The sequence below is a fragment of the Sciurus vulgaris genome, assembly GCF_902686455.1.
Source record: "Sciurus vulgaris genome assembly, chromosome: 2".
Taxonomy (NCBI): Eukaryota; Metazoa; Chordata; class Mammalia; order Rodentia; family Sciuridae; genus Sciurus; species Sciurus vulgaris.
In genome coordinates, this window is record NC_136462.1 from 34,186,179 (window position 1) to 34,206,720 (window position 20,542).

General features: G+C 52.9%; 1 protein-coding gene across 1 annotated transcript in view; it reads right to left on the reverse strand.

The window, feature by feature from the left end:
- GALNT16 (polypeptide N-acetylgalactosaminyltransferase 16) overlaps nucleotides 1–20,542 on the reverse strand; it is an 81,640-nt gene that overhangs the window by 12,786 nt on the left and 48,312 nt on the right. The window contains exons 3-11 of the mRNA XM_079127108.1: nucleotides 16,672–16,829; nucleotides 13,333–13,431; nucleotides 12,474–12,541; nucleotides 11,708–11,773; nucleotides 9,147–9,268; nucleotides 8,114–8,201; nucleotides 6,371–6,455; nucleotides 5,959–6,062; nucleotides 1,031–1,157 (exon numbers count right to left, since the gene is read on the reverse strand). Of these exons, the coding sequence (XP_078983234.1) occupies nucleotides 1,031–1,157; nucleotides 5,959–6,062; nucleotides 6,371–6,455; nucleotides 8,114–8,201; nucleotides 9,147–9,268; nucleotides 11,708–11,773; nucleotides 12,474–12,541; nucleotides 13,333–13,431; nucleotides 16,672–16,829 (917 nt within the window). The remainder of the gene's footprint in view (nucleotides 1–1,030; nucleotides 1,158–5,958; nucleotides 6,063–6,370; nucleotides 6,456–8,113; nucleotides 8,202–9,146; nucleotides 9,269–11,707; nucleotides 11,774–12,473; nucleotides 12,542–13,332; nucleotides 13,432–16,671; nucleotides 16,830–20,542) is intronic.

Sequence of the window (20,542 nt, forward strand, 5' to 3'; positions counted from 1 at the left end):
GTACCCACCCGCTTTGAAAAGGAAGGTCGGGGTTAGTATGTGTTGACATGGAAGGACATAATGATGCAGTGTAGGGTGGCAGAGAAGTCACTAAAGGGCAAAAGGCAGACCTGATCCACACAGGCACAAACGCATCTGTGGGGGTGCACCTCTCTATGCACAACTGTGTGGATGAAAAAGTACTTAAGGCCTGAAATGACAGACTAGCAACCCATTAACAGTAGTTAGTTCTAGTTAAAGGTCTGGAATGAGAGACTAACGATTACTAGTGGTAGTTAGTTCTGAATAGACAATCAGGATGCATGGGAGAAACAATGAGTAAAGAGGACTTTCACTTGTTTCTCTGTAATAACATAAACATGGATATATAATATAAATGTACATTATCCATATTGGTACTGCTTGAGTTTTTACAATAAACATGCATGACTTTTATAATTATAAAAATAACAAAAACGGGGTAGGGGAAGCAAAGCAAAACTCTACATCACACCGTTAGCTAGACGTGGGTAGTGGCTGCTCGAAGCCCTGCGTAAATAAGCCTGGCTGCCCAAGGTGGAGAACTGTCCTTAGGAGAGGATGCTCACGACTTCACACTCCCCTGTCCACTCCATCAGGACAACGGGTCATGGGGTGGGCTTCCAGAACACTGCCCCCTCTCCCGAGACCTGGTGCACCCTGTGGCTGGGGTCATGAATGGACAGATGCTTGACTGAGTCAAGATCCGGGATACTGGCATCCAGAACCAAGTGCACCAGGGGTTCATTGAGTGGGGGGCAGTACTTATTTGGTCATTTGGCCAGTTTTCCAAGACTGTCATGGACAAAAGGAATCAAGACCAGAGAAAACTGGTGGTAACACTCCCAGCTTCATCCTGGAATCCCAGAATGTCCGACCTGGAAAGGGCGAATGGGTCAACTAAGGGCAGACAGGTGGGTGGCAGCCCAAAGTCACCTGGTGAGTAATCATCAGGGTGGGATCTGGAGCTGTGGTGCCCCACTGCTACTCCAGGGCTTTCCATGTCACCTACCTGATGTAGGTGAGGGCATTGCCCTCAGGGAAGTTGTAGGGGTGCCGCTTCCTGAACACATGGCCCACCCGGCTGCAGGGGACGATCTCCAAACTGCCACCGCACATCCACACCCTGAAGGAAAGCTCTGCAGGAGAGGGCAGCCATTAGGAGGGGACGGCAGAACCCACTGGATGAGGGTGGGAGGGGCTGGCTTTCTCACTGATTTGCTTGCTTTTTTGGTGGTGGGGTAGGACCCCGGGCCTCACGCACACTGGGCAAGCTCTCTCCCGCTGGGCTGCACCCAGCCTTCCTCTTTGTTGTATCACTGGAGGTACGTGCTGGGTTGGAGCTCAGGGCCTCGTTCATGTGGTGCTCCCCGGCCTTGCACATGCTTACCCAGGCATGCACACACGTGCACACACACTCCCTGAGGCTGAATCCTGGGGGAGCAGTGAGAAAAGTTTTAAAGGAACACCAAGACCACGAGTGGAGGGGAACTGCACCAATATGTCCAGCCTGGAGCCAGAGGCCCTGCCCACACACGAGCTGGGGAAAAACATGTCTGCTCACTGGCCAGCTCAGGGCACCTGTGAGCCTGGGAAGCCAACCACCAACTAAACCGCAAGCTGCTCCTTGGCGTCCCTCGGGTTGGTGCCAGCCCTGCCTTCAGCCCCAGGTGGCCTCGTATCCAGGCCTTCTTGAGACTCACTTCCTTCGGAGGGTGGTTGTGCAACCCAAAGAGATCTTGCAGAAAACTGGTCCCTAGCAGCATCAGGAGATGCAAGAAGTGGCCACTATACTTGCCATAAGGGATGTCACAGTCTGCCCTCTGTTCTCCACTTGCCATTCCCCTTTTGGCAGCTCACAGAACCTCTTAATCTCCTCTGAATTCCTCCTTTCCTTCATACTAACCCTGCAGTAAGACAGCTGTAGCACTAGAACACTTTTTTCCTGCCCCAGAAAGTCCATAATTAAATAAAAAAGAAAAAGACTGGTCCTCTCCTGAGTTCCAACTTTGAACCCTCTTTCCATTCCCCAGTTGGCCCTAAGTACTTTTATGGTCCCTGGTCATGCCTGGAGGCTGTCACCTGGCACACTTGGTGGTGGCCCTCCCAGTGATTAGCAAGTGGGAATGGAGGAAGGAGGACTAACGCCCCCTTCTGTCCAGCCTGTGTGTACCAGGCAATGTTCAGACGTGGCTCAGGGCCAGGATGGCCATTTGGCATACCTGAATCCATACGAGGTTGGTCATGTTAATTGGCTTCCCTAGAAATTGAGGTTTTAGAACTGGGGACAGACCTGCGGGACAGAAGATCTACATTCTGGTTCAGTTTCTGCCAGACCGACTTTGTTATGTAGTTAAGTTACCTCATCCTGTTCAGCCCACGCCACCCAAACTATTGTTAATTACTGCTACTATTATCAACAGTGGCAATGATGAGAGCAATAACCACCAGCCATTTACTGAGAGCATTAACCATGTACCATGCTATCTACACCCAAAATTAATTCTCACTGCAGCCAGATTATTATCACTTATACCAGTTTGGGGTGAATTTTTGTTTGTTTATTCTTTTGTTTTTGAGATGGGGTCTTGCTATTTGACCAGGCTGGTCTTGAACTCGTAGGCTCAAGCTGTCCTCCCATTTCGGACACCTGAGTAGCTGGGACTACAGTTATAGACCACTGCACCCAGCTCTATATATTTTGTTTTGTTTTTTTGAGACAGGATCTCATTTGCTGAGGCTGGCCTCCCTAGTAGCTGGGCCACCACACCTGGCTTAACTCTGTTTTTAAAATAAGGCCTGAGAGGTTCAAAGATGTTAAATGACCTCTCCAAGTTCATCCAACTACAGAATCACCATTACAGAATCACAACATAAAATTTACACTTTTAGAATCAGATTCTTTAGGCACGTTTTTATTGAAAACCTATTATGCGTCATACACTGTTCTAGATTCCCTTATACTCTAGTAGGGGGAGACAGAAATTCAGTGAAGTAAGTAATCAAGAAAGTGCACAGAACATGTAGCATATCAGATGGTCGCAAGTGCCCTGGGGAAAAGCAGGGTGGGGGGGGGGCAGAGGAAGAGTAGTGGGGGAGGGCTATGGGCTATATTTTTAATTAGGTGGGTTAGGGAAGTTCTCACTGTAAAGGGGACATTTGGGACAAGACCCAAAATAGGGGAGCAAGTGAGTCATGTGACTGTGTTGGAGATGTCAAGGGTCCTGGCACCCCAGGAACTGAAATGAACACTCAGTTTGACAGAAAAGACTTATGGGCTTGTTTTCCCTCAAGTGTCAGGGAAAGAACTTTCTAGGCAGAGGGACCAGCAAGGGATAAACCCAGAGGTAAGAGCTGTGAGTGGCAGGGGCAGCCATGTAGAGTAGGAGGTGAGGGTGGAGCTCATGGGGTGTGGTTTTGGAGAAAGTAGGATGGCATAGGGCCTGGTCTCTAGGGTGAGGACTTGGAGTGTTGCTTTGAGTGACACGGGACAGGGTTTGAGCAGAGGAGGAACACAACCCAGCTGTGTTTTGAAAGGATTCCTAGGTCTGGGGGTGTAACTCTGTGGTAGAGTGCTTGCCTAGCATGCACAAAGCCTTGAAGTCAATCCTAAGTACCACCAATAATGACAATAATAACTATTATTATTAATCAAGTAAATTATAAAGTTACCCCTAAGGAGAATCCCAAAGTTTTCACATCTGCCAACCCCACTCAGGGTGGTCTCTGGACTCCCGAGTTTGGATGTCTCAGGGGACACAGGAACACGTCTTAAAGGTTTAGGCATCTCCTTTCCTTCAACAGAGGGATGAAATGAAAGACTCCAAGCCACCAGAGAGAGGAGTCTCACGCCTCAAAACTAGTCCCAGCAGCTGACTGGCTGGGCACTGCCGCTAGCCTAGGCATTTCTTTGAATGCGCAGACGGTTCTTTGAATTTCTTCTCAAAAACAAACCCTGGGCAGAACCACTCAGCAGAGCTCCTTTCAAGTTCCCCAGACACGGAGCCCTCGCCTCAGGCACAGTCTGGAGTTCACTATTGATCATTCACTTGTTTCTCTGTCAGTCCCCAGTGAAAGAAAGAAAGGACAGAAGGGAGAAAGAAAGGGAGGGAGGGAGATAGGCAGGCTGGCCTCCGGATGCACAGACTTTTTTTCCAGCTTTCTGAGTCTTTTTAGAAAACTGGCTTTGCCCAAGTTGCCTTCAGGCTGAGACCCAGGACACAGAGGAGGTCGCTTGGGCTCAAAACACAAGAAAGGGGGTCAGGATGGAAGGGTCACTGCATCCCAGCTGCCAGAATTTACTTGTCCAAATGCCTGCCTGGCCACATCTTCCAGTAGTAAGTTACCGGGTGCAGAAACCCGACACCCATTTCTATCAGGTTGGTTTGAGCAGAACTGTTTTCAGTCCACTGTCCCTGTTGTCCCTGCTCCTAACCTCTGGGAGACAAGCCTTTGACTCTGAAAACACAAGTGGCTCTGCTACAGGAGCAGCGGACGCCTATCAGACGTGGCATTTCCTGACTGAAATCTGAGAGGCGGAGCCACCTGTCGTCCCCCGCTCCCCGGTCCCCCTGGTCAAGAAACCAGATCAGGATGGAAAAAGGAGGCGGTAGGAAAGGACTGTCAGGGTGGGAACGGGCCTTGGTATTTTACAGGCTGCAAAGTGCCTGCCCTTGTGTTATGGTCTGGATGTGAGGTGACCCCAAATCTCACGTGGGAGGCAATGCAAGAAGGTTCAGAGGAGCACTGATTGGATTGAGAGAGACTTAACCCCATCAGTGAATTAATCCTCCGATAGGGATCAACTGAGGGGTAACTGACATGGTGGGGTGTGTCTGGAGGAGGTGGGAACTGGGGCGTGGCTTTGGGGTATAGATTTTGTACCTGGAGAGCGGAGACTCTCTCTCTGCTTCCTGACCATGCGAGCTGCTTCCTTCTACCGCCCTCTCCTGCCATGATGTTCAGCCTCACCTTGAGCCCTGAGGAATGGAGCCTGCTGTCTATGGATTGAGACCTCTAAAACCGTGAGCCCTCAAACTTTTTCTCCTTTAACATTGTTCTGGTCAGATCTTTTAGTCACAGCAGCAAAAAAGTTGACTCAAACACCTTGCTTCTGGAGAGCCGCGGGATGCTCTGCCCTTCTCCACCCTGTGGGCGGCCCCACTGGGTTTCCTTTCCTGGGGATGACGGGTTCATCCAGCAGGACACGCCAGCAGGAGATGGCAGAGGGCTGAAGTGTGTTTATCCCCATCAGAGTCTAGGCTCCAACCCCACCTGGTGACCACTCCATGGTGCTCTGCAGCCCCAACACCCAGCTGGGAAGCCAGCATTGAAGGGGCAGCAGATCCACCTCCCTACTGCTCATCGCCTTCCTGCGGCTTCAGGGAGGACGAGGTGGCTTCCTGGCCCTTTCGGGCCTCATGGCTTCTTACCCACGAGGGTACAGCATTAGTGGCCTCCAGCACTGTGGTCTGCGTTTCATTCCTCGTCTCTTTATTATCATTACCGCAGGGCACAGAGGCTTGGGGAGGCTTTCCCTGGCCCAGCAGCAGGCAGCATGCTGGTGAGAGGCTGACCCAGGCTGACGCATCGTCATGAGTCGCCACCACCCACGCTGCCCACCTGCCCAGCCCTTCTGGGAGGGAAGGAGCTGTGGTCTGTGTTCAGTCCCTATGTCCCTCCACACACGTCTAACCATGGCCACAGGCTCTTCCTGAATAGTTAAATTCTTGACTGGCTGGATAAATTGCTCTACCTCTCCCTGCCCCAGCTTTTTGATCTATAAAATGGAGACCATGGTACTTACCTCAGAAGATCCTCGTGAGGATTAAGTGGCTTAATATGTGTAAAGTCTGTAGACCAGAGCCTCATGCACAGGATGTGCTTGGTCAGGGCTGTTATTATTGCTGCTGGGCTTATCGTTATTATTTCCCAACTTACCGAAGTTCTCTCCCCCCCAGATGTCCATTTGGGCATCATATTTTCCCAAGTGGTTAAACCAAGACTTGTCAATCACGAAGATTCCTCCAGCTATGACAGGTGTCCTGGGGTCAAGGAGAGAAAAGAGGCAATGTGAGTTATAGAAGCGAGGAGTCCCTTAAATAGCCCCAGGACCTAAGGCCACTTGACCCAAGTCCCTGCCTGCAGAGTCACTGGGGCAGGATGTCTGACACACTCTCTGGCCCCTCCGTTCAGTCCCTGCAGGGCTCAAGGACCCAGAACAGAGCTGACACTGAGACTATGCCTCCTCAGGAGCTCTGGTGACTGATCTGTCCTCCCAAGTGCCTCCCAGTTCCCAGGTTCCTGGCCCAGGGAAGAAAGGGGACTCCCCAGAGTTCATGGCCACCCTGACCTGATGGGCCTGGTGGGATCTGTCCGGGTCATCTTCTGCTCCAGAGGGATCTGCTCCCACTTGAAGTGCAGGCTCCAGTCAAATCCTAAGGGACAGAACAGGGTGAGGATGGGGCTTGGGCAGAGCCACCCTGCTTACCCCCTCACTCTGCCACCCCTCAGGGTCCCCTTGCTCAGAGCCCAGTGGTAGAGGCTCCTCATGTAGTCATTCCTTCGGAATGTGACAAGCCCCTGCCTTCACGGGGTTCACAACCTGCCAAACAGGCAGACACTACATAGGTATGTAAATGAGTGCTCCATACACCAGTCAGGGGTGAAAAGTGCTTTAAAAAGGAAATAAAGGCTGGCGCCATGATGCATGCCTCTAATCCCAGTGACTCAGGAGGCTGAGACAGGAGGATCACAAGTTCAAGGCCATTCTCAGTAATTTAGTGAGACCCTGTTTTAAAATTTTTTAAAAAATTAATCAAAAGGGCTGGAGATGTGGCTCAGTGGTAAAGCGTCCCTGGGTTCTATCCCCAGTACCAAAAAAAAAAGTCATCAGTAAAGGTTCTCTGAGGAGGTGGATCCATGAAGATATCCTGGGAGAGGGAATTCCAGCCAGGGCAGCAGGAAGCACAAGGGCACTGGAGTGATTTCCCAAAGGGGAGATGCTAGGCCCCCAGAAGGCCACCAGCTCCAAGACCTAACTAATGGCTAAGTCCATTTATTTGAAGTTCAGGCCCCAAAGAGGAAATCCACTATGGCCTTAGCTCTTCTCTAGAGCAGTCTGTTCAGGAACTTCATGCAGTGGTAGACTTGCTCTGTATCGGCTCTAATGTGGTAGCCGGGACCTTGTGTGGCTGTTGAGCACTTGAGATGTGGCTGCTACAACTGATGAACTGAATCATCAGTTTAAGTCTTAGTTTATTTTAATCAATTTAAACTTTAACAGCTAAATGGGGCTATTGTCTACTGTATAGAACGGCACAGTGCCAGAGTCGAGACCAGAGTGTTCCAAAAGAAATATACTGCAAGCCACAAACCTAAGCCACATACATAATTTAAAATGTTCTAGGAATCATATCAAAATATAAGAACATATGAAGTTAATTTGAATAAAATAGGCATAATGCAATGAATCTAAAATAATACCATTTCAACCTATAAATGAAATAAAAGATCCTAATGACATATTTTACATTCTTTTACACTAAGTCTTGGAAACTCCAACTGCTACAGTCTGTTTTTTTATGCTTATAGCACATCTCGGTTCCAAAGAGCTGGTTTTCAAAATGAGCCACTTTTTAAGAGCTCAAAAGCCAAGTGTGGCTGACAGCCACTGTATCACACAGCAAGGCCTTGGCCATCCATGGGGTGCACGTGTCAGGAATTCACACAAGGCCTAGGGCTCCCCCTCCCTTACCCTAGAGACAGCTGTCACATTGTGGCCCTCTGCCAGGACCTGTGGCCATGGCCCCTGGGCTGGCAGCCTTTGGAAAGGCTGTGCCAGTGTGTGGGGAGGGGAGATGAGTGACTAGCCCAGCTCTGTCACTGATCGTGCCAGGAACTTGCGACTCCAGCTCAGGTCCCTTGCCCTCAAGCCCAGGGCTCCACCCAGCCCCTCTTCATTTTATCTTTGCAATGAAGGCTTGTGGGTGTGTAAGACTGTGGCACAGCTGGGAAGAGCACCGATGCAGGGCTCTGGCTGCCCTCACCTGCCTCTTTTCAGGCTTAGAGCCCCTTCCCTGGGAGCAGGACCCACCTCCACGAAGATCAGCAGATGCTGCCAGGTAGGCAAAATTATCCAGACTGATGACATCAATGATGGGGCTCACCACACGGGTGTGGTCCTAGGAAGGGAGGTGCAAGATGGTGTGAGAACCTCTGCGAAAAGGAAGAAAAAAGGCCCAGCCGCCTGCTCTGGGAAGAAGGTCTCCTTGGATGTGGGGCAGTCAGCCCAGGCCCACCCCAGAACCCTAACCAGGCCTCCGCAGGCCCCAGAAGCCAGCCAGCGGCCTCGCTCACCCTGCACGTCCAGAGCTCACACGGCCCAGCGCAGCAGCCTAGGGCCATGGGCCGGTTCCTTGCCACACAGGGGCTTTCTGTGCAAGCCAATCTCTTTTTCAAAGTAGCTGCACTACTTTATGTTCCCGCCAATAATATCTGCAGGCTCCCATTTATCCACATCCTTGCCTGCACTTGTTAGTGTCCCTCTTTTTGACGATAGCCATCCTAGTAGCTAGGAAGTGGGATCTCATTATGGCTTAGAGTTGGGTTTCCTGAATGCCTAATAAAGTCGCACATCTTTTCATGGGCTCGTTGTATATTTTCCTTGAAGAAAATGTCTATTCGAATCCTTTGCCCATTTTTAAAATTGGGCTATTTGTCCTCTTCTAGTTGAATTGTAACTGCCTCTTCCTTTCCTGCCATCTGTCCCAATCCTCCCACTCTGGAGAACCGCAGGCACATGGAAGGAGCCCCCACCCTCTCCTCTCCTTGAGGACTCCAGCCTCTCCTGCCTCCTTCTAAGGCTTCCCAGCCTGACTGCGAGCTCCCCTGCAAGGACCGTGCCTCTCCCAGGAGCGAAGCGACACCCATTCACAGGAACCCTCCTCACCCACCCAACGTCGTTCTCGTGACAACCCATGGGACAAATGCTGCAGTTAGCCCTGCTTTCAGACGGAAAGGGGGATGTGGCGAAGTCACTCAGGGGAAGCAGAGCTCGGAGGCCCCCACCATGCTTGCCCAACATGGCAGACTGTTCCCTCGGTGGCCCCGGAAACAGAGCAGCTCACCTCCTTCACCCGCTGCAGCATGGGCTGCAGCCACTCGGTGTTCACTTCACAGTGGCTGTCCAGAAAGGTCAGGATGGCAGCTGCGGCCACATCTGCCCCGCGAACCCTGGATCGGATCAGTCCTGCAAAGGGAGAGGACAGCACTTGGTGCCAGGACTGAGCCAATTTGCTTCCCAGGGCTCTCTGCCCCTTCAGGCGCAGGCTCTCGGAGTTGCTGCCGGTGGCCTTCCTTTGCACTTCCGTTTGCTTTCTCCCCACCTCCCTTTCTTCTTCCCCTCTATCCATCACCCGTCACTGCTTCCAGGTCGCTCCCTGAGCACCCTCCATACACCAGACACTGCCGTCCAGTTTAGGGAGTGTAGTGAGTAGGAAATTCAGTAAAGTGTGATTTGGGACCAAAAACAGAGCCCTTTCCCTGGAACCTCTGGGTGGTCCCCTCCAGTTGCAACATCAAGTGTGACACGGAGAGAATCCTGTAGACTGAGACGGGCTGGAGTTTGTGTGCCCGCCCCTTTGCTCACTTTGACATGTTGTTTAACCTCTCTGAGTCTTGGATTTCTTATCTATAAGATTCAGAAAGATACAAACCCTGCCTGTCAGGATGAACAAGACAAGGAGAGAGCCCGGCGACCTATGCATGTTAGGTTCTGCTCGTCCATCCCCATTCCGTGACAGTCTCACCAACCGCTCACTGACTGGCAAAGAATGGCCTTGCTTTTGGCAGCTTCCTGCACAGGACTGAGGACCTGTCTGGTCAGGAGAGAGGAAGCCCAGCTGGTCCTGCCCTTGACAGAGCAGCCTTCCGTGTTCCGTGAGCTGCAGGAAGGAAGGGCCTCACTCCAGGACCTCTGAAAACCGATACTTTTTGGAGTGATTTCCCTGGCCACATTTCTGTCTAGCTCTCAGCCTCTGTCTATCAAACTAGCCATCCATCTTTCCAAAAGCCTATTAGTAGGCTAAGGCAGGAGAAATGCAAGTTCAAGTTCAAGGTCAGCTCTGGCAACTTAGCAAACTAAAATAAAAAGGGCTAAAGATGTAGCTCAGAGATGAACCCTCCCGTGTTTAATCCCCAGAACTGAAAAAAAAATTCCTGCAGCCCCCAAAGGTCTGATGACCCCTGCAGTGCAGTGACTTGGGAAACATTTCTCTTTGGTCACTTCTATGACAGTTTGAAGTCCTCCCTCATCAATATCCTCGTGGCTCCTTGGACTGACTGGTCTTCCTTAAGTTATCTATCACATTCTCCTCTCACTCTAAAATCTTCAGTGGCTCCCTGCAATATTCTTTACCAACTCTAAATGCTCTTTTCTGGCTTCCAAGCCTTTTTTTCTTTTGGAACTGGGGATTGAACCCAGGGACTCTTAACCACTGAGCCACAGCCACAGCCCTTTTTAATATTTTATTTAGAGACAGGGTTTTGCTGAGTTGCTTAGGACCTCACTAAGTTGCTGAGGCTGGCTTTGAACTCACAATCCTCCTGCCTCAGCCTCCCAAGTCACAGGGATTACAGGCATGTGCTACCATGCCTGATCAAGGTTTTCATTTTTCTTATTTTTATTTTTTGTAGTTTGTAGATGGCATGGACAGTGTACCTTTATTTTGGTTGTTTATTTTTATGTGGTGCTAAGGATCAACCCAGTGCTAGGCAAGCACTCTGCCACTGAGCTACAGCCCTAGTCCAAGGCCCAAGATTTTTTGACATCAAAATTCACGGTCCTTTCCCCAGGACTGGATTCTCACAGGAAGGACGCATAAGCGGGGGAGAGGCTAAGAGGCTGGCCTTCAGGTTGGACTCCGGGATTAGAAGCCTGGATCCTCCATTCATCACCCTGGGCAAATTACAGAACCTCCTGAGACCTCAGCTTCCTGTCTAAAAGATGGGGACAACAGCCTGTCATGAGGATGGGGCGTGAGAGCGCAGGATCTGGGGGTGCATGGCACGGTGAGCACCACGCGCACACAGCCTTGCCTTGCACCTCCTGGCCTGGCATGCCCTCCCTTGCTACCCTCCAGGGGTCCCACAGGCCTACCCGCCTCAGGCCACTCCAGCACAGAAGCCCTCTTGCTTCCCTAGCTCCACTTTATCCAACTATAACCAGCCTGGGTGGTGGTGATTTCAGACCCTTGACCACACACTGATCCCTCAAAGGGCCATGCTTTGTATTGTTGTGTGTCCCCTGAAGGGCTGAGCACAAAATGCCATGCGCCACTGGGGCTCCAAAACACCTCTCGGTCAAGGTGAGTCCACGGCGGCTTTATCCTTCCCTCAGTTTCCCACAGCCCTGCTCCAAGCCCTTTCCGTTTCATCCTTGCAGCATCCTGCAAGGCAGAGAGTGCCCTCTCGGCCCCGCTTCTCAGAAGGAACGACGACGGAAGCAGCCAGGACAGCAACATGGCTACAGTTAGGGTGACAGTGCTGCCCTTGAGAGAAGCAAGGTCTTCTGCAGGCCCTGGTCCCCCTGTTGGGAAGGAAGCAGGACCATGCAGGCTTGGCACGACATGGTACCCACGGGGAGCTCACCAAGGCAGGTCCCGGTGGCACCTGAGGTCCAAGCACTCACCTTCCCGCCGGTCGTTTCGCAGGCACTTGACCTTGGGGATCCTGGTCAGGAGCAGGCAGTCTTCAGCTGGGGGTGGGGGAAGGAAGGCAAGTTCATTCAGATACGGGCATCAGATCACGAGTGGTTAGGCTGCCCCAGGAGCTGTCCCATTCCAGGCTGGGAGAGGGTGGGGGTGGGGAAGGATGGAGGGCCATGGTCGTCGTTACTGGCCCAAGGACTGCCCGGTCCCCCACCTCAGAGAGTGCTAGAGAGCACCAGCAACCCGCAATGGCCCGATCCTCAAACCTACTCTTTTTGCAGCGCTGGGGCTTTTTACCACTGATCTACATCTCTAGCCTTTTTATTTTGATGCATGATCTCCCTAAGTTGCGGAGGCTGTCCTTGAACCTGCTTCAGCCTTCTGAATGACTGGGTTTACAGTTGTGCCCCACCATGCCTGTCCTTGGCCCAATGCTCATAGACCTAGAAAGAAGGGACACTCCTCTGCATGTGGCAGTTAAAATCGTGAAGAACGCTGTTCCATATGTTGTTTCCATTTTTTGGAAACATATCATGTCACTGGTGTCCCATCCAGAGCAATATCACTCTATCCCCTCCTTTGGCACCAGGGTTGGGGAGGGCTCCTAGAAAAGACCGAGGCTCCCACATGGTGGCAAAGGGGTCAGTGTGAAAGGCCAGGTCAGGCTGAAGAGAGCTTGCCTGGGCATCCTGGGGGCACGGGCCAGGTGGGGTGTGGAGGGGTGCAGAGAGGTGGGAGGATACTCACGATCTGAACTGAAGTCATCCACTAAGATGATCTCCTGGATCAAGTTGGCAGGAGTTCGGTTCAGGACACTGGAGCAGCAACAGGGAGAGAGACAGAGCCTGGATTTAGGGGCCGTACGTGAGGTTCTCCCACCCCCCAGCTCTAGGGCCAGCACGTCAGTCATGGGAGCCTGCTTGCAAGCTCTCTGAGCTCCAAGGACCTGGCCGGCTCTGCTGCGTGGGCCTCAGGGAACTGCACTGCTCTCGGGGCTGCACTGCTGGGGTCATCAGGGCAGGAGCCGCTTAGCAAGCCGCCCAGGGAGCCCAGCTGGAGGGGGCTGCCCGACTGAGGCTCCTGCTGGCCCAGAGGTCAGGAGCAGTGTTCCCAAGGAGCTCCTGCCCTTCCTCTCTCCCTCCTCTTCCCCCTCTTCTGGGAAAGGACACCCAGGTTTCTTTGGTCCAGGGAATTCCACTGAGCACTCCTTTCCCAATCCCATTCTTGTCTAAGTTCACTGAGGAAATGGGGTGAGCGTGGACTGAACTTGACTGTAAGACCAAGTTTAGGAGGACAGCGGGCCACTGACATGCACCTGTGGGGTCGGCCCCGGCCTCCTGAGGCCTCTGCTCCCAGCCCCTGCATTTCTGCCCTCACCCTGGACACCTGACCTTGCGTACCACTGCTGTGTTAGACTTCTGGGATCTCTGACCCCCACAGACACCAGTCTCGGCTTCCGGAAGGACAGGATTCATCTTCCCAGTCCTCTCTGGCCTTCACATGGTCCGATCTCAATCTTAATGTCCTGCCTGGCCAGAGGCACCGCAGACCCCCAAGGCTTTGGTGAAACAGCACCAATGAGATGCAGGTGGGTGGCTGGCCTTACCTCTTCACGGTGCGCAGGAGTGTGGAGCGGGCTTCGTTGTGAAAGGTGATGATGACGCTGGTGGCCGGCAGGTCCAAGGAGTAGGACACGGATGGGCAACTGAGAATGGAGCAGGGAGGTCAGCGGCCAGCCGTGGGGACATCCTCAGGCAGCCTCCATGTTTCTCCTTGCCCAGTCTGCTGCCCCTTGGAATGCTTCTGTGAGGCAGAGAAGGCAAGCCCGAAGCCAGGACACGGGCCCTACCCCTCGTGCCCAGGCTCCAGCCCACGCTGGCCCAGTCCCTAGATGCCACCTAGCCTGGAGTCCTGGGAGGGAAGCAGCAGGGTGGGGGTGTCTCCCGGCCTGGGAGTTCCTTACCAGAGACCAGGAGAACCCAGAGCGCACACCTACTGCCTGTCGGGGAGGACTCCCCACTGTTCAGGCCTGGCACCAGGCTCCAGGGCACTGCCTGCAGGTGGGGTGTCTGGTGAGACACACGGGGTACAGGACAAAATGGAAAACCACCTCCCTTTTGTCTTTGGTCCCCTGGGTTCTTCCTGGCCTTCTGCCATCTCAGGACGTTCGGGAGGATCTGGAGAGGACTTGCTCCCACCCTGCCTAGCGAGGGACCCCTCCCTCTCTGGCACTCATAGCACTACTGGAGACACCAGGCAGGTGGACAGGCTGAGTGGCTCTAGGGGAATCAGCCTCAGAGGAGACAAGAGCACCTCTGGCCACCCTGCTTCTGCCCAGCTCTGCCATCTAGACACCACCTTTTTGGACCACTGTCTCCCCATCCCCAGGAAGGGGAATTAGAGCCACCATTCCTGCCAGCTTTCCTCCCGCCATTTATTCAGGCTCCAGGCCGGCTGGAAGGCGACCGCCTCTGCTGGTTTTCATGAGCCATCTTTATTACAACTGCTCTCTGCCTATTCCAGCAGTGACTATTTTTTCATTACAGAATTCATCCACTGATAGCAGCTTCCAGCCTGAATTCCCAGGCCCATTTCCTGCCCTGCAGAGCAGCCGGTCAGCCAGGCAGGAGTCCCACTAGCCTGGGTCCCCCATGGGATAAATTCTGCAAGGCTCTAAAATAATTCTCCTTGAGAAAGACGTGAGACAGCAGTGGGGGAGGGACCTTCTGTCCCTGAGAAGTCATGCTTTCCAAGTGCTTGATCCCAAATGCCTGCAGACTAGGGGATAGGGGTGGACATGGCTAGCTGAGAAGGGGCATGAGGGTACCCAGCCTTCTGGCACTGACCTCCAGGATCTGATTCTCTGTCCTTGTCCCCTGATCCTTAGGTGCCCAGGAAGAAGGAAATCTGGGTAGCAATGCCCTTCTCTCCCTGAAGGGGGCACACCTATCCACGTTCTATCTGGAGGATGGACATGAACTCCCACCACCCCTTGTATTCCTCTGAAATTTAGATCAGCAGGGATGGTACCCAGCTCCAGGGAGTCAGGAGTCTCCAAACCATTTATCTCCTGCCCCTGCTTTATCTGGCTGATGGGGTTTTCTCTGGGATCCTCATGGGTCTGTCTTGTGTGGTTTACTTCCCTATGGTCTCCTGGAGGGGGGTCCCTAGATTGAGGGCTGGACTAGGAACTAGCTTGACAGTTTGGAGTCCAGCAGAAACTATTCCACAGCTGAGAGGACTCATCATGGGAGGCAGAGTCCAGTTCTGCTCCCTGTACACACACACACATGCTTGCACACATGTACATATGCACGCACACATACACACACACCCTGATCCACCTGAGCTCTCAGAGAGGGCCCCATGGCAGCATATGACACCTTACCAGCTCACCTCTGCCTTGGTTGTAAAGAGTCTTATTTTACAATGTGCATAGCCTTAATAAGAGCAATCCTCTTTTTTCAGTCCAGTACTGGTGATTGAACCCAGGAGCACTTGACCACTGAGCTACACATCCAGGCCTTTTAAAAAAATAATTTATTTTTGAGACAGTGTCTTGCTAAGTTGCTAAGTCTGGCCTCAAAACTGCAATTCTTCTGCCTCGGCCTCCCAAGTCTCTGGGATTGCAGGCATGAGTTTCAATTTCTCAGTGAATAGCACAGAAGGTTCAGAGTGTGGATGAGCTAGAAGGGTGTGCAGAGATGATTCAGGCCAGCCCTCAATTCACAGATTTGGGACAGATCCTCCAAGCTGAGGGGACTAGGTCAGCCGTGGCTAGCGCTCCCATAAAAGGCCAAGTGAGCTTTACGACTAACCTCATCTGCACTGCAGGTAGTCACAAGGGGAAGACTGCCCCAGGGTTGACCGAGAAAGGACTCCTGAGGCCTGGAAGTGGCCATCAGAGCTGGGTGGGGGACCTTACCTAGTAGCAGGATGATTGACTTATTTGGTAGCATGGAGGGAAGCGGACAGTGCTGGGGTGACAGGACAGTAAGGCCAGGGTCTCTCAGCCCTGCATTCATCTCACCTTGCGCAGGCTGGCAAGCCTCTAGACCTCAGGTGTGCCTCCATGAGTGACCAGGAAGGTACGAGAACCAGTCCCCCTGCACCCTTATCTCACATGTGTCCTCTGTGTTATGGAGTAGCAGCTTCCAGAGTTGTGCTCACCTGCCCTCAAACTGGGGCCAGATAGAGGCCCCACCCAGCTCTGTGTACATGACTCCTGTTTGTCACTCAAAGCTGCAGGCAGGGTGGTGGACCGGCAACAGTGCCCTGGTGGCTCTGTTAGATGTCTGCACCGAGCACAGAGGAGGGAACTAGCTGGGGTTAGCAAGGAACCTTCCCGAAGGAGAGGACACTGAGCCAAGTCTTGAAGGATATAGGTGGGGTCTGGGAGGCGCGTTCAGGCAGAGCAAGCAGCATGCGTGCAAACAGGGACGGGAGGAGAGGAGTCTAGGATTTCAGGAGCATCGAGTGCTGGGTGGAAGGGTGGACTGGGAAGCATTTCCGGCTGTTGCCGAGGAGGTGGGGCAGCAGGGCAGGAGGAAAGAAGGGGTGTCCATGGGATGGGCAGAGCACTCCACCATTTGCACGGAGCAGGGCCCAAGGCCCCACCTTGGCTGACTGCCTCACCTGTCCCCCAAGCCTCCCTGTGGCCCCTGGCATGTCACTCTTGCTGGAATGCCAGATGAGACGCTGAGGGGCCTCCCTGGTCCCAGCGGGGAGGTTTCCATGACCTTCACCAGCCCTGAGTAGGCCAACGAAATAGAGGAGGCCAGAATGTAGCCAGGGGCGTGGGTTTTTCAATGTCTAAATCACTAGGCTGAGACCGAGGAAATCTTCCTCAGTTCTTAAATGCACATGAATGAAATAAAACAAGCTGAACCATGTTGGTCCTTTCTCAAACTTTCTTTCTGATGCACGCCCATTATGGAGGCTATACCTGTAATGGCGAGTGTCCCGGATGGGCCTGTCTGCGCTCAACTTGTCGCTCTCCAGCTGGTTGAAGGCATGCTGCCTGTAGGGGTCCTCTCCCTCCTTCAGCTGCTTGGCTGACAAGTATGCCTTCTCATCAAAGCCTTTTGAGGGTGTTCCTGTCACCTGAGACAAAGGTCAGCATCAGAAGGGGTACAGGCAAAAGGGTTCCACTGTGTGTTGGGTGCTTAGTATGTCCAGGTATTAGCAACTGCTTCCCCTCATTTGTACCTTACCCTGGCTCTCTCCCATTGTACAGACGAGGAAACTGAGGCTGAAGAGACTTTTAAAAAGGACCCCAGAGAAGAACTAATAAGTCATAGGTCTGGATTCAAATGGGTCATTCTGAGTCTAAAACCCACACTCTCAACCAAAGCTCTTTGGAGAGGATGGGTCTTGGAGGGCACCAAACTCCCAAGACAAGGTGTCCTAAGAACACTAGAAACCAGAGTGGAGACTGCCAAGCACACTACAGATTGACCCTCTCCTGGGGATTAAGGTGGGCCTGACCCTGGGCTAGGCACATAGGAGGTGCTCCATCAGACTTGGACAAGCTGCTGTAGACAGGACCACCCATAAAGACAAGCAAGCCCTCCCAGGCTAACGCCAGAGCCATCAGAACTCAATGCACAATGCAACCTCTCTGAGACTTCCGCTTGCTACTGAAGTGGTTCCACGTCAGATCCACTGGGTCACTGGCATTAAGTGCTGGGGAATGAGGGATGATAGATACCACAGCCCAGCTTCTCCCTCCTTAGCCACAGCCTACCAGAGTCCCCAGGGAGAGACACTGGGGAAAGACACATCAGAGATGAGTAGATGGATGAATGCATCCTGACATCTTATTACTGGAACCAGACTTCTGGCCAGATGTTCCCCAGAGTGCCATGAGATATCATCAACTGTGAGCGCATTCCAACTCCAACCCTTCTGCCCAGTTGGCAGCCCTGGGCAGGAGTTCAGGGCCACTGAGGAAGCAGGAAGGAGAGTTAGAATTTCCCGTTCACAGAACCCTAGCGTAAAGACTCTGTCACAGGCCTAGTCCTAGAGGAATGGTCCAGCAAGGCAGTTGGACCTGTTGGAGGGGGGACTGCTGCGTGGGGTGATATCCATGCCCCTCTTCAGCCTCACTCCCCCTACTCCCTGCCACTTCCTTGGCCAGGAATGCTAAAGGTCTGGGGCGCCCAAACCTCCTGAACTAGGGCCACTCTGCAGGGCTGTCACTTTTTCAGGAGGCCTCTGTGAGGATAGCCTATAGGGAGAGCAGAGCCGGGGAGATCCTGTGTCCCAGGGCCTGGCCCCACGCTAGCCACAGATGCTCAGGGTGTGTATGCTCAGAGGGTGACACAGGTGCAGATGTCACCCTGTAATATTCTGAGTTGGTGTCACGCCAGGGACTGAGCAGATGGGGAAGAGCCCTGCCCCCCATGGTCTCAAAATCCATTTCAGGAAAGACAGGAGGGAGAAAAGGAGGGAGGGAGGGAGAGAGGGAGGGTAATATTCTGGCTTGAGCCCTGGATTGCTAGAAGAATCCAAGTTGTCCAGCTCAGAGCGTGAGTATGGAAAGGACAGTGGTCCTTTGTGTCCCTCCCACCTGGGATGATAATCGTGCTAGCGCTATCCCCACCCTTCCTCCCAAATCTGGGTCAGGAGAATGGAAAGAAGCCTCCATTAAATGGCTGAGGAGCTAAAATTAAAGAAAAACTGTAGAGGAATGAGTTTTTGAAGCTCCCAAAGGGAGAGTATATCACTTCATTATCTTACAAGTCAACTGTGGGAAATAACCGTGTTTGTTTATTTAGGATCTATGGCCCCTGGGTGGGTTCAGAAAACCTCTGAGTCCTCATCCCGTGCTCAGGCTGCCCAAGAAACACTGCTGGAGAGCCGCCCGTCCCCCAGCTGCTGGGGCACTAGCCTGCCGTCATTCATTTGGATCACCTAAGCGTCCACTCAGGGATGCTTGAACTCAGGGCCTCCCTCACTCGCTCAGCGAAGGTCTGCTAAGCACCACCTATGTGCCAGGAAGCAGGAGGAATACTTCTGGGACTGTTCCCCAGCCGGCCACCTCCACACGCCTCACTCACAGCTTCCTTGGGCCACAGAGGACGTTGTGGAAGAATGTCTGCTTGTGCTCCGGCTCTCCAGAGAAGGCCCCTCTAATGGAGTTACACACCTCAGAGGGGCCATCACAGAAAGTCCGGGGCTCCCTCTCATGGGCCCAGATCCGTGGAGTGGCCCAACACTCCTCCAGGTGGACCAGGGTCTGTGGCGAGACACTTCCACCGTGAGACCACTTGTGATGGAGGGTGCCATGGAAACACCAGGCCCGCTCCCTTCCAGAGGTCTCAGCTCCTCTTCCATGGTGACCCAGCAACCCCTCAGGTTTAGAGCTCAAATATCAGTTGGCCCTGAGTCAGCGAAGAGAAGGACACACTGAGGATGGGTGGGATGGGGCTCATGGAGATGCCATGGCCCTTGCAGGCATTCCTCCCTCCTAGCCTCCTCCCCAGCCAAGTCCAATCACCACCAGAGCCCTCGGACCTCCGATGGCTAAGTGCCACTTCACATACCAGGGCCTCAATCAGGCCCTCTCAGGCTGCTGAATTCCTGCTTTCACTTTTAGTGCCCTTCTTTGCTCTTGATCTTTTAGGTCTTTGAGTGTCCCTCAGATGCCTCTAACTCAGTGTCTCAAAGCCAAGTCCCCGCTCTCCTCAAGCAGCTGCTTCTGTAGTCCTGGTTGCAGAGCTGGGCAGTTCCCACATTGACCTCCAATTCAAGGTTGTCCTTGATGCTGCTCCATGATCTGCAGCCTCTTCCCTGGGTATTTCCAGGTGGTACCCCATGGACATATCACTAGTATTAACTCAACAAATATTTCTTGGAAATCCACTGTGCTGGAGGCTGGGAATATGGAAATAAGCAGGGTGGCCCCCAGAAGGGGAGTCTAGGAATCTGGCCCCTTCCTTGCCCATCCTGTGCCAAGCATGGCCACGGAGGATCAGGAAGAAACTCCCATCTCAACTTAGAGCACAGCAGCTAGAGATCTCACCCCAGAACCTCAACCCACCCCAACCAGTGGGGGCAGTGACCAGAGAATGCTGTTTTCCTTCTGCTGCCTTCTAAAAGGGAATGGAGAGCTGCTATCTGACTTTTCCATTCATGTTGCTAACAGCATGGCCGGGATGAGGAAGTAAGTGTGTCATCTGGCCGTGGGCTGCAGGACTATCAGAAGCCATAGCTGGACCAGGTAGAGACTGGATATCCTGGGCATGGAGCCCTTTCTGGAGTGGGTGAGGTGCTGTGGCTGTTTGTGGAATCCCCATGTCGGGCTGGGGCATCTGTGTCCCTGACTCTGCTCTTATTTTTGCTGGAAGGTTGAGTTGCTCATCTGTGAGCCCTGATCACCTGAGGTAACTCAGCAGGTGCTTCCTGAGTAGAGGATGGATGAGCGAATGAACAAATGAATGAATATCTAAATATTCTCCCTGCTCTCAAATTACTATATCAGAGAGAAAACATCCTCCCACATATCACATGCCCTTCAGTGACCTCTCCTCAGAGAAGTACAAGCCCTGGACTCAGGGTGGCTTGTCACTCTGCTGGACTTAGCCTCCACGGTTGTTCTTGCTTGCTCTGCTCTGTCATACTGGCCTCCTAACTGTGAGCCCTCCAGGTACCTCTCCTTAGCCCTCTGGTTCTTTCTGCCCTCCTTCTGGAAGGTTCTCCCAGATGTCTGCATGGCTCACTTTTTCGCTTCCTGCAAGGCTCCAGCCAAACACTGCCTCCTCTGTGAGCCTCCCCAACCACTTGACCTCCATCTCATCCCTGCCTTCACTGCT